The 14603-nt window shown below is 38.1% G+C and overlaps 1 protein-coding gene across 2 annotated transcripts in view; it reads left to right on the top strand.

The window, feature by feature from the left end:
- The window catches only part of NAA35 (N(alpha)-acetyltransferase 35, NatC auxiliary subunit), a 95477-nt gene that overhangs the window by 46144 nt on the left and 34730 nt on the right, over positions 1–14603 (top strand). For both annotated transcript variants that reach the window (XM_008071554.2, XM_008071555.2), the window contains one exon: positions 8787–8965. In XM_008071554.2, the coding sequence (XP_008069745.1) occupies positions 8787–8965 (179 nt within the window). The remainder of the gene's footprint in view (positions 1–8786; positions 8966–14603) is intronic.

The following is a 14603-nucleotide window of genomic DNA, read 5'->3' as shown; positions in this document are numbered from 1 at the left end:
TCACCTCAGCCTCCCAAGGCACGGGATTACAGGCTGAGCCACCGAGCCCGGCTTATAATTTCTAAAGTATATAGATTGACATAGATATAAAGGGAGATGTAGATATGTATGTATGTAAACACATGTATATCTCTATGACCGCATATACTTTCTAACTCTAGGCAGCCCAGTAGCAGTGATACTTCAATAGAAGTGAGCAATCTAGCATCCACATCTTATTTCCTGAAGAGTATTGTTCACTAAAAGGAACTAGGACATGTTGGCAAAGTGGCTGATTTCAGACCTGAGCTAGGGATAGAATAAGATCAACCTGGACTTATGCCAGAAGTGAATAAATACTTGAAGAATGATAGGAGCATAGCAGTCTTGACAGCTTGAACAAGGTGCTCACATGGCCCAAATTAGAAAAAACTTGAGTATCAGACTAAATAATGACAGAGTATAACTGTTGAATAGAAGAGTAAGCCATTATTCCACACTGATATAAATAAATAAATGAGCCAGGTGTGGTGGCTCACACCTGTAATCTCTGCATTTTTGGATGCTAAGGTGGAAGGATTGCTTGAGGCCAGGAGTTCGAGACCAGACAGGGCAACATAATGACCTGTCTCTACAAAAAATTTAAAAATGATTACAGTTATAGGGGCATGCACCTGTAGTCCTTGCTATGGAGGCTGAGGTGGGAGAATCAATTGAGCATAGAAGTTTGAGGCTGCAGTGAGCTATGATCATACCACTGTACTCCTGCCTGGGCAGCAGAGCAAGACACTGTCTCTAAAAAATAATAATAAGTAAATGAATGAATGGGCAATTTGATGATGAGCATTTTATGTTAGTATCCCCCAAAGCCCTGCAAAATTTAATTACAAAGTGAAGAGGCCTTTTGGGCACCGTATTAATCAAGTGATCAAAGTTAACATCACCAGTAGTTAGTGAAATAATTACTTTGCTGATAGAATGCATTGAAAATATAACACTGCTTCTGTGATGTTCCAAAGATTCATAATCTGAATCTGATCATGAGGAAACAAGACAAATTCATATTGCACTCTAGCCTGGGTGATGGAGTGAGCCTCCAATTCAAAAAAAAAAAAAAAAAAGGAAATTAAATAGAACTTGTGATTCTGACATGCTTATGAAGAACAGTTTGTGAAATTTGAATTAAGTGTGAGGTGATAGTGTTAGTTTCCTAATTGTTTTTTTTTTTTTTTGAGTTGGATTCTCACTCTGTCACCCAGACTGGAGTACACTGCAGTCTCGACTCACTGGGCTCCAGCAATTCTTCTGCCTCAGCCTTCCGAGGAGCCGGAATCACAGGCACATGCTACCATGCCCGGCTGATTTTTTAATTTTTTTTATTGTAGAGATGAGGTCTCGCCAAGTTGCCCAGGCGGGTCTCGAACCTGCGGGTTCAGGCATTCCACTCACCTCAACCTCCCAAAGCATGGGATTACAGGCTGAGCCACCAAGCCCCGCTTGTTTCCTAATTCTGATGGGTATATTGTAGTTATATAAGAGTGTGTCTTTGTAGAAATAACACTCTAAATGTATATGGGAGTGATTTGGTATTGGGCGCACTTGTGACTTTGCCGTAAAGTTGGAGATTCTTTTTTTTCAAAAGAAAAATTCACCTTAAAGCAAAAATCCACATCAGTAATAAGTTGATATTTTTGATATGTAAATGGACAAATTATGGTATTCCACACAAGGAAATATTTTTCAGCAGAAGAAAGGAATGAAGTACTGATACATGCAACATATAATGGATAAATCTTGGAAACATGTTTGGCAAAAGAAGTCAGATATGAGTACAAATTGTCTGATTTCTTTTGTTTAAAAGTAGGAAAGACTGGCAACTCTGTGGAGACAGAGATGTTGCTGAGCATGGGAGTGATTGGGAAGGGGCAAGAGAAACCTTCTGAGGTGGTAGAAATGTTCTTTACATTGGTCATGGTAGTTATAGGTTGTACACATTTTTCAAACCATTGAACTGTACATGTAATGTCTGTATTGTATCATGTCAGTTATGCCTCAGTAAAATTAAAAAAGAGATATAAACACCCTCACATGGTAAAAACTTAGTGGACGTATTTTTTAAGAGATAAACTGATGATCACAAATCGACAGGAAACTTGCTTTTCATTGTGTATCCTCTGTGTGTATGAAACTTTCTTTTATTAAACTCAGTGGTAAGTATGAAACTTTTTGCTTATCGTTTGCATGTATTACCTATTCAAAAGTACATGCTTAGATATACAGATTTGCATAATGTTACACTCTGGGTGATTCTCAGCAGTGATTAGGATACTGTTGATTGAGTCCTTAACAGTTGTGGCTAAATACCATTTATAACATTTTAAAAATTGTAAAATATATTTAATGTCAAATTTGGCCAGTGTAGCCATTTTAAGTGTACAACTCACTAGAATTAAGTACATATACATTGTTGTACAGCTATCACCACTATCGATCTCTAGGACTTTTTCAAATGTTTCCAAACTGAAATTCTTTGCCCATCAGACACAAACTCCACATTCCCTCCCTCCACATCCCCTGGCAACTGCTATCCTACTTTCTGTCCCTATGAATTTGGCTATTCCAGGTACTTCATATTAATGAGGTACATTAATATATACTAATATTCGCCCTTTTGGGTTTGGCTGTTTCACTTGGCATAATGTTACAACTTTGATAAAAGGAAATCAGGTAGCCAAGAAGTGCAGAGTATCATAACCAAATATCGGCAGCTTGTTCACTGTTTTCCAGAATTTCTTCCAACTTCGAGTAGCCAGAACTTATTATTTTAATAAACCTAGGTATATATTGCCTATGTAACTTGTGAGAAATGTGCTGAATAAAAATTACACAATGTCTCTATCATCTAATTTACTTTTGAATAACTTACTTTCCTCAATAAAACCAAAGCACATTGTTACTATAAATATTTTATTCAGAGGGGAGGGAAAGGTGAAGAGAAGTTGGTTAATGGAAGCAAAAATGCAGTTAGATAGAAGGAATAATTTCTTTTATTCGATAGTACAATAAATAGGGAGACAAGAGTTAACAGTAATTTGTAGTATATTTCAAATATACTAAATGTAAAAATAGCAGAGAAGAACAGGAATGTTCCCAACATAAAAGATAAATGTTTGAGGTTATAGGTATCCAAATTACCCTGACTTGATCATTATACTTTGTGTGCATGTTTCAAAATATCACATACACCCCCAAAATATGAACAACTATTTAATATATTGACTTACAAAAAAAACTTTAGCCAGTGATCATGTGCTGTATAATGCTTTCCTGCTATTAGTACTGAAGACTAGTGATGTAACAGATTAACTCAGTACTTAAACCAGTGTGTCATAATGTTTTGAAAATATTAGGTTATTATTTGATTGGTGTGAGGGGAAGGTAATCTTATTTGGTGTTCTTGTTCTAAGTGATTTTTGGCATTTTTAATATATATTGCATATATATACGTCTGTATGTATATAACTACAGACTTATAGAATCAGAAGTAATCCTAGACATTGTCTTGTCTGATTTATATCCAGTTCAATTCAGGAAAACTTTATTGAACTCATGCTAGGTAGAAAGTGGTGTGAATTGTATTCTTTTCTGAGCTCATTTAATAAGGGGCATCAGAGCGTGTTCAAGTTATTTTAATGTAAGACAGTCTGAGATAAATAATGTAGAGACATGAAGTATGAAGGGGGACCCCCCCCAAAAAAAAATCAGAATTATCTTTTGGAGGGCAGGTGCCTTGTAGTACACTCAGAATTTGTTTCTTCAGATCAAATGGTCAATGAAAGTTTTTATCCGGAAGTTTTGAGGAGGTTTTGTCATGGTTTGTGGAAGGAACATTCCCAGTTGTGGCAAACAGGTGACTGGTTCTTCCACCATGACAACACACCTGCCCACATCTCACTGAGTGTTCAGCAGTTTTCAACCAAAAGCGGCTTGACCCCTGTGTCCCACCTCTATATTCGCCCACTCTCTCCCTGAGTGACTTTTTTGTTTCCCTGGATGAGAAAAATTCTCAAAGGGAAACATTTTGCTTATGTGGAAGAGGTGCAACAAAAAACAGCAGAAACACTGAAGACATCAAAATCGACAAGTTCAAAAACTGTTTTGAGCAGTGGAAAAGCATTTATATGGGTGTGTTGCATTAAAGAGAGAGTACGTTGAAGGTGACTGAAGTTTAAATGTGTACAAATGAATAATTTTTATTTTATTGTATTTTTATTTTTCATTTTTTGAGTTCTGGTGTCACTCTGTCGCCCAGGCTGGAGTGCAGTGACACTCTCACGGCCACTGCAGCCTTGACCTGCTGGATTCAGGTGATCCTTCCACTTCAGCCTTTCGAGTAGCTGGTGAATAAATAATGTTCAATAAATAAATTGGTTTTTTTTGGCGCCCCCTTCATACCACAGGAAAATGGTAGAACTGTTTCTTCTGGGAGGATAGTGGGTCTGATAAACATTCTTTTTATTTTTTATAGTTTCTCTTGCCTTGAAACCAAATGCAAACTCCTGCTTCCCTTTAACCTTCTGCTCCTCAACTACAGCCTATATCCTGAATAACTGCTTTGATCTTGTCATATATTTTGCTTCTTACCCTCTTTCCTGGTCAATCAAATTATGTTGTCCTGACTAGAATGGTTGAATGGTTCCTAAGTTTCTATGTGTGGGATTCAATAATTGAGATTTAAAAATAGCTATCAGCAAACCCTTTGACCATTAACCATGAACATAAACAATGTCCCAGAAAATATGAGGAAAAATTTTAAATGTACATGGAGGATGGAGAGGAACATATAAATCTAAGTTTATGTGTAGAAACTTTGTTTCTAATGTATTTATATGTATTTATTTTAACTTCTTGAGTTTGCAGAAGTTAGGACTTGGAAAATTACAGCTCTTTTAGAAAAAAAGAAAGAAACCATGTTCTGTCCTCTAGACTTTTGATGTATTTTGAAAACTTTGTCCTGACTAATAATTTGACCTTTGAATGACTAACTTCTCATCATTCGGGTCTTTCCTTAGACCTCACTTCTAGGAAATCTTTTCCTCTAATTTTTCCATGATTAAGTGCTCCTGTTACATCCTGGGGTTATCCACACTGAATTATTGTTGCTTATTGTATTTGTCTAGTCCAGTACTTCTCAGCAAGGCCTTCCAGGAACACTTGGCAATGTCTAGATGCATATTTGGTTTTCACAAAAAGTGGGGGTGCTACTGGCATCTGGTGAGAAGAGATCAGGGATGTCCTGCAACAGTGTGAGGACAGCTGAGTTAGTTTTGTAAGCTAAAATTTTATTTTGTACTTTTAAGTTTATATAAAAATGAAAGTAGTACAAAACATTTTGCATCTGTTGTCCATTTCCCATTAATATTTACTTCTTTCCATGCTAATATGAATTTTCACGAGTAGCTTTTATTCATTTACATTTCTGCTTGTGGCATAAGGCATAAAAATGTGTGTATAATGAATAAAAGAATACTCCAGAAGAATAATTTTAGATGCATGTTAGAATGCTCTGAGAGAAAATAAGGGTAATGTACTATTGAAGTATCTGACATCTGTGCATTTATTATCAAAGCCCAAAATATATTCAGGTTGGTATAGTAAAGAAACATCTTATAGCATTGGCACTACTGCTTTTACTTTAGTTCTAAATGAAGTGTTATGAATCAGAAATTCAAACTATTTTATTGTAGTGGAAGCAGCCATTCATTTTATTTTCCGCATGCTTTTTATCTAATCATTCAGCAGACATGGGTCCGGTTCCTATTATGAGCCGGGTCTTTAGGCATTTGGGAAATGAGCCAGTTCTTGCTTCCAAGCAAGCTCAGGAAGAGAGGCAAATGACATGACCACACACAGACTTTGCAGTAGTGTGTGTACAAAGTACTACAGGAGGACCAAGGAGGAGAGGGCTCTCAAGCTGTGTCAAGTCTACCAGGCTAAGAATAAGGGACTGACTTTTTTTGAATTGGAGTCTCACTTTGTCACCCAGGCTGGAGGGCAGTGGCACACTTTCGGCCACCGCAGCCTCAGCTTGCTGGGCTCCGGTGATCCTTCTGCCTCAGCCTTCCAAGTAGCTGGAACTACAGGCATGTACCACACCCCTGGCTAATTTTGGAGTTTATTGTAGAGGTCTCGCCAAGTTGCCCAAGCTTGTCTTGAACCTGTGGGCTCAGGCAGTCCTCTTACCTCGGCCTCCCAAAGTGCTGGGATTATAGGCATGAGCCACAGTGCCTGGCCTAGGGCTCGGTTTTATAGGTAGAGAAAATAGTCTGTGTAAAAGTTAAGCTGCATAAAATAGATATTTGTAAGTCACTCCTTGTTTATAGCTTCCAGTGCTTAAGAAATAGGAAATGTTAAAAGATTGTTTTCAGAAAAAGGTAACAGCATGACTCATACAGATGTAAAAATGAAAAACTCATTCGCTGAGATGTTATAACCAGTTCAAATGAAAATTTTTAAACAGCAGAAGTTTGTATGACATGATGGAATGTCGATTGTAAATAGAAATCAAGCTGCTTTTTTCCCATAGTGTGAAAAAGAAGGCAGTGAATATCTACTGGACAGGATGGAATTTGCATGTCTGTCAGTTACCTACAGAATATAAACTTGTAAAATAGCTTCCATAAAATTAATATGACAATGTGTACTCTTCATTGGAGTACCAAATTATTTTCTGTGGGAATTGCAGAGAATTGTAAAGCACCTTCCAGTGTTCTCAAAGAATCTGTACTGTATGTAATAGGGAGTCATGAAAATTTTTGAATTAGGAGAATTAAACCAAGTTGTATTTTAGACAAAAACAATTGAGGTGACAGTGTATACAATTAATTTAACAAGGAAGCAACCAGTGCAGTGATGCTATTGCAGTGACAGTAAGAGTGAAGTTGGAGGGAGCAATTCAGTGAACATTAGGAATTAGAATCCTTAAGAACATGAGACGTGAGAAGAGACAAGGTTTCTGGCTTCAGTGATTGCAAGGAGAGTGGGTCATTTTACGGACAAAAGGAATAAAAGAGGGGAAGCAATATTAAAGATAAAGATAGTTTTTGGACATGTGCCTTTTGAAATGATGTGACAGACCAAGGTAAAAATGTTCATTATGCAGTTAGAAATCAGATTTTGGCTGGGTTTGGTGGCTCAGCCTGTAATTCCAGCACTTTGGAAGGCCGAAGTGAGTGTATTGCCAGAGCCCACGGGTTCGAGACCCACCTGGGCAACTTGGCGAGACCTTATCTCTACAATAAGTCAAAAAACTAGCCGGGCGTGGTAGCGTGCGCCTGTAGTTCCAGTTACTGGAAGGTTGAGGTGGAAGGATCGCCGGAGCCCAGCAGGTTGTGGCTGCGGTGGCCGTGAGCAGCCATTGCACTCCAGTCTGGGGGACAGAGTGAGACTCCAATTCAAAAAAAAAAAAAAAAAAAAAGAAATCATAGATTTGGTACTAAGAAGAAAAATTTTAGGTTAAGGATTTTAGTTTGGCATCATTAGTTAAATTGGAACTTATATTACATTAAGTAACATCAGCTAGCTACTTAGGGATAACTTAACACAAAGACCAAGAACTCTGGAGAACATCTTTGTTTGCATGTCCTGAAGAACAATTGTAGTGTATATCTCAGGGGTTGTATGATTTGGTTGTCAGTCTTGCTTTTTTTTTTTTTTTTTTTGAGTTGGAGTCTCACTCTGTTGCCCAGACTGGAGTGCAGTGGCTGCTCCCGGCCACCGCAGCCTCGACCTGCTGGGCTCCTGGGATCCTTCCGCCTCAGCCTTCCAAGTAACCAGAACTACAGGCGTGCGCTACCACCTCCGGCTGATTTTTTGATTTATTGTAGAGATGAGGTCTCGCTGCCCAGGCGGGTCTCGAACCCTCGGACTCAGGCAGTCCACTCACCTCTGCCTTCCAAAGGCGTGGGATTACAGGCTGAGCCACCGAGCCCGGCTTCAGTCTTGATTCTTAATAATGACACCTCTTTAGCTTTAATCGTATCTTTCATTGATAATTGAAGCTATATTTTTTTTTAAAGTTGTAGCCTGTTTATAAATCAGCAGGAGAACTTTGAATACAAAATTCTTAGTCACATCTCACATCAGGGATATATTATATTTTAGATTTCAGGTTGAGAAAGACTTGGTTCAAGGTTATGTGCTAGTGTGAGAAGTGAAATCACCAGAAGACAGAGAATGAGAAAGACAAACTCAATCCTAGGCCTTTTGTAATATTTTCTTTAAAATATTGTGGATTTCTGTAGTTATATTTTCAGACCAAATGCATTCTGGATTCATTGGAGTCTGAGGGCTGTGCTGCTCTGCTGAATAATCTGGATTATTATATAGTTAAGTGTGAATTGATTTTACTGTTCATTAGTTGAAGGGAAGAGACACCTGCATTATTTGTCTTCCCATTTTGCCTTTCTTCACAATGTCATTGTTAATGTAGCATTTCCTCCTTTTTGAGAGACTGTATTGACCCTGTTTTATTCCATTCTTGTCTTGGAGTTTATTTTGAGGTAGAAACCCCGCTCCATTACCACTACAAGCACCGTTTAGGTAGGAAGTACAATTTTACATTGTTAAGTCGGCTTAGTTTTTTAAAAATGTGTATGTAGATATATTAGTTATAAATTATAACATCTATTTAGAGGATTTTGTGATTAGAGTTTGGACAGAGTTTTTATAACTGGCATTTAAAAAATATTTGGTAGCATTTAGAGTTTAAAATTTAGAGAAACATTGAACATGTTTTTTCTTTTTAGATCATCCAATTATGATGGGCTTTGAACCCCTTGTGAACCAGAGATTACTTCCACCTACCTTTCCTCGATATGCAAAAATTATTAAAAGGGAAGAAATGGTCAATTATTTTGCAAGATTGATAGATAGAATAAAAACTGTCTGTGAGGTTGTGAATTTAACAAATTTACATTGTATCCTGGTAAGTACATACCTCTGTTCTGGAAAATAACTTTGGTTTTTAAAATTTGATGCATAGTAATTATACATGTATATTTTATACATATTTATGGGGTGACTTTGGTTTAATAAGAAAATAGTTTATCACTTTTTGGACACTGACTATCTTTTTTTTTTTTTTGAGTTGGAGTGTCACTCTCTCACCCTGACTGGAGTGCAGTGGCCGCTCCCGGCCACCGCAGCCTCATCCTGCTAGGCTCCGGCGATCCTTCCGCATCAGCCTTCTGAGTAGCCGGAATTACAGGCATGCGCTACCACGCCCGGCTGATTTTTTGATTTATTGTAGAGATGAGGTCTCAAACCCGCAGGCTCAGGCAATCCACTCTCCTCAGCCTCCCAAAGGCGTGGGATTACAGGCTGAGTCACCGAGCCCGGCTTGGCTATCTTAAATAGTCCTGTTTACCTGTTTTCTGTGATAGCTAGCGGATTATATGTACAAGTATTCTATTTATTTCTCATAATGATTTTACATTATCCACTTTACAGATTAAGAAACTGAAATTAAGAGAGGTTAGCTAATTCATCCAAATTGTAAGAATGGGGATGAAACTCTGGATTTTTCTTTTTATATAGGTGTACATATGTATGTGTATATATATGCAGATACACATACACACTAATCTCTTATCGTGGACATCTTTTTTTCATGTCAACAAATATACATTTTACATTATTTTAATGGATGCATGATATTCCATTATAGGCATATGTTATAGAGTTTTTCAGTTCATTCATATTAAACTACATTTAGGTAATTTTTAGTGTTTCACTGTTGTAAACAATACTAAGATGAATGCATTTGTAGGTTAATCCTTATAGCATATGCTTCCTTCCCCCTTGAAATAAATTTATAAAAATGAAGTTGCTGGGTGAAAGAGTATGCCCAATTTTAAACCACCATATTTTGGATTCGTCTTTTTTATGGGTGAAAATATAGAAAAATAGGGCTCATTTGAAGAATATTAAAATATTGATGAATGAAGTTTTTATCTATTTTATATTTTTATTTTTTGAGTTGGAGTCTTACTCCATCACCTAGGCTAGAGTGCAGTGACATGTTCACAGCCACTCCAGGGTCGACCAGCTGGGCTCCGACGATTCTTCTGCCTCAGCCTTCCAGGTAGCTGGAACCACAGGCACGCACTACCCTACCCACCTAATTTTGATTTGTTGTAGAGACAAGGTCTTGCCACGTTGCCTGGGCTGGTTTTGAATCCGTGGGCTCAGGCATTCCACTTGCCTTGGCCTCCCAAAATGCTGGGATTATAGGCTGAGCTACTGAGCGTGGTTGAATGAAGCTTTTTAATGGTAAGGTTATAGTGGCATAAGGTTAGTAGGAAGGTAGAAAATATGCAAAATAAGATATTTATTATTAGGACATAGGTGTACTAATGTGTGTTGTATAATTGTGCACAGAAAGGCATTAGGCTGTTGTTATCTTGCATGCTGAGGTATATAATTGCTAGCCCCGTGTCATTTTCCCTGTGACGTCTTCCTTTTTGGATGCACGTTGCCACTGTACCTGTGTTTCTTGAGATCATAGAGTATCTAATTTATATTCCTAGTATTTAGCAGCAGTCTTTGGGATGTAGTTGAACATCAGTAAAGATTTGTAGTTTTATATTCTTTCTTGTAATGTTTTTATCTTCCCTTCCATTAATTCTTTGTCATTAAAGCTCAGCTTAAGTCTTTATTCCTTAGTGAAGCTTTCGCTGATTATGCCTTTATTGCCTTCTATTGCATTTGCTTTCTATTTAGAAGTTTGGTCTTAGTTCATCATAATTCATGGAATTTTAAGGTAGACTGAATCATAGACATAAGCCCATTTATTTTACAAATTTTGCAGCTAAATAAACTAAGGATTAAAGGACTTGTAACTGAATTAGATGACTGTGGTAGCATATCTGGAATTAGAAATTTTCTTGTTTTCTGCCAGATCAAGTTTTCTGATTCTAATTGTTACTTGGATGTATATTTGTGTTCTCCAGATCGATTGTAAGGTTTAAGTGTAAAGTAATATACTCTTAATGTGTATTGTTGCTTCACCAAGTCTGTTCTTCTATTCTTGGTAGACAAATGAACTTTAAAAAAAAAAGAGCAGCGAGACCTCATCTCTACAATAAATCAAAAAATCAGCTGGGCGTGGTAGCGCATGCCTGTAATTCCGGCTACTTGGAAGGCTGAGGTGGAAGGATCGCCGGAGCCCAACAGGTGGAGGCTGCGGTGGCCGGGAGCGGCCACTGCACTCCAGTCTGGGCGACAGAGTGAGACTCCAACTCAAAAATAAATAAATAAATCGCTCCAGTCTGGGCGACAGAGTGAGACTCCAACTCAAAAATAAATAAATAAATAAATAAATAAACAAACAAATAAATAAATAAAGGATGAAAGAGGCAGCAGGGCTGACTTGGGTTTTGATAAGCTCTTATATTGAAGGCTAGGTTGTCTGCCTTGTGCCAGTCATTGTCACCAAGCCCTCTAAGGAGTCCATGGCCCATTGTAGGCACTCATTCCAGGAGAATGAGTACGATTTTGATAATGAAAAAGTAGGAGAAAGGGCTTTTCTAGGAGTATGGACAAAGTGGTCACAGACTGTTAGGTCAGTCAGTCAGAATGGTTTTCTAAGTGTAGCGGTGGCTGCATGTTGAATTATGAATTGAGAAGCTGGATAAATTGGTATGGGTAGTTAAAGTGGAGGAAAAATTATAAAAACCCAAGTTGTTTAACTATGATTGAATTGTGGAACCATTGTGTGTTCTTGAGCAGGGAAGTGAAATGATGCAAATGAAAGTGGGTTTTTTTTTTTTTGAGTTGGAGTCTTACTCTGTTGCCCAGACTGGAGTGCAGTGGCCACTCTCGGCCACCGCAGCCTCAACCTGCTGGGCTCTTGTGATCCTTCTGCCTCAGCCTTCCAAGTAGCTGGAAATACAGGCGCGCTACCACGCCCGGCTAATTTTTGATTTATTGTAGAGATGAGGTCTTACCAAGTTACCTAGGCGGGTCTTGAACCCGCGGGCTTAGGCGATCCACTCACCTCAGCTTCCCAAAGGCGTGGGATTACAGGCTGAGCCACCGAGCCCGGCTGGAAGTGGTTCTTGTGTTGGAAGCTAGTGCAGAAGTGCAGGTGATGGGAGATGAGAACCTCAGACCAGGAGCTTGGCTGCTGAATGTGGAAGGATCACATACCTAGAATATTTATTCTTACACATTTCTATCTTATCATTATGTTACGTGAGAATTCAGCACAAATAGCAGGTAGTTAACACAAATTACTATAATTAATACTGTTACTTAGATAAGCCAAATTTTTAGTTTTCCTTATATTTAAGTCTGTTATATCCATAATCACAATATTAGTGGTATCGTCTAATAGTTAGTTTTTATTTTTTTTTTTATTTTTTATTCTTCATTTTTTGAGTTGGAGTCTCATTCTGTCTCCCAGACTAGAGTGTAGTGGCTGTTTCCAGCCACCGCAGCCTCGACCTGCTGGGCTCCGGCGATCCTTCTGCCTCAACCTTCCAAGTAGCTGGAACTACAGGCGTGTGCTACCACGCCCGGCTGATTTTTTGGTTTATTGTAGAGATGAGGTCTCGCTGCCCAGGCGGGTCTCAAACCTGCGGGCTCAGACAATCCACTCACCTCAGCCTCCCAAAGGCATGGGATTACAGGCTGAGCCACTGAGCCTGGCTATTAGTTTTTATCATTGCTCACACACATTAAAACAGTAATCATGGATCAGCTTCTGTCCTTCGTTGTACTTCTCATTCTTCTTTCTATTCTGTCCCATATTATGAGAAGCATTCTAGAGCAGCAAAGTAATTAATATTTTCCTCGGCTCCGAACAGGGTCTTCCTAGTCCGAGGTTCCCTTCTGGCAGAAGGTTAGGGATTGCCGTGTCTGAGGAATGACTGCATAACAGCATAGCGTAATAGAAGGGAGCTGGGAACCTGGCCTGGACTGATACCACTGGATATGAAGAGGGCATTGTACTGGATCCCTGGAAGACTTGGGACAGAAGATTTGGTGGTAGACGCCAAAAGCAGGAAAAGATTGAAGTTACGAGAGTGTAAGGGTCCGCATGGTCTTGAGGATCTGCATAAGAAATCTGTTACTATTAGGATAAAGTGCCAAATTATAAAGAGTGTTTACACTTATGTAAGATAAAGATAACATCCCAGTAAATTGGGAGAGGTCATAAATTACCAGTTCATATTTAAAAAGAAAGAACCATGAAACATGGCCTTACTAATAATTAAATGCAATTATAACAACTAGATTGAAAAGTATAGTAATATTTAAAACTGATAAAGGAGAGTAGTCATTCTCCTACACTCCTGTGGCTATATCTCAAAAGTCTTAACATGTGTATTGCCTGATCCAGCAGCTCCTCTTCTAGAGATTTAGCATAAAATCATCTGAGATATGTGCAAAGATGCACTAGAAATGTGTTTGTTCCATCATTGTTTGTCATCCTGAGAAACTAGAAAAAGTTTAAATACCTAATGGTGACACTATCCATTTTATGGTATATGTAGAATGCATGTCATAAAACCATTGTAAAGGATGTTTTAGAAAAATATTGACATGAAAAATATTTGTGAATACCAGATTGTGTTTAATAATATATATCCAGTTGCACATTGTTACACATACAAAAGAAAACATTGTCAGAGATGGTGACAAGTTCAGTTCAAAAAAAGACTGGAATAACAAGTACCAAAATGTTAATTCTGACTATTTCTAGGATGGCAAAATGCTAGGTGATAGTTTATTCTTTGCATTTTTCTGCATTTTCAACATTTTTGGCATTTTGCACATATGGAATAAAACATAATGGAAGTAGGAGGTGAGAGAAATTAGTGAAGAGAAGCTTACAATTTAGGAGCCCAGAATACGATAATTTTGACGGCTATACAGCAATTAGGAAGGATACTTAGTTTAGATACAGTAAATAATGGACTTCGTAGAATGTGTTCTGTCAGAGATAGGTACTATAACAGCAATAAGAAATACAGAAGTGGAGTACAGAGGAAACCGTGATAAGTGAGTATGCATCCATCCATTAATTCAGATATCTTTGGGTGCTTTCTTGGTGCTAGGGCTAGTATACCTTGATGACTAAAAGCAGATCATCTAAGTTGTTTTAGGACTTGCAGTCTAGGGTGAGACAGAAATTGATCAAATAATCATAAAAATGATTATAGAATTATAAACTCAAATAAGTGGTATGGAGGAAAGGAACCAGAGCATGTATGTATTGAAAGAACTGACCTCGATGATCAAGGAAGGTTTTTCTGGTAAAAGTAAAGCTAAAGTCTGAAAATCATGTAGGTATTAATTAGAATGTTAGGGATAAGGTTTTAGGCAAAGGAATCCGAATGTTCTTCATTGTGGTGGGAAAGAACATGACACAATTAAAAAACTGAAAGCCAGTAGAATGGAGATACAGAGTTACAGAGAGGTGTAGAGCTTGATGAGGTGAGAAAGAGAGGCTGTTCAAGCAAGGCCATTTAAGCCACATTAAGGACTTTGGTCTTTATTATAGAGCAAAGCAAAGCCATTAGAGTTTTAATCTGGATTGGTGTGCGTTGGATAGTGAC

This window comes from Carlito syrichta, unplaced genomic scaffold (assembly GCF_000164805.1).
Source record: "Carlito syrichta isolate Samal-C Ts95f unplaced genomic scaffold, Tarsius_syrichta-2.0.1 Scaffold314366, whole genome shotgun sequence".
Taxonomy (NCBI): domain Eukaryota; kingdom Metazoa; phylum Chordata; class Mammalia; order Primates; family Tarsiidae; genus Carlito; species Carlito syrichta.
This window is presented reverse-complemented; position numbering and strand designations above follow the sequence as displayed.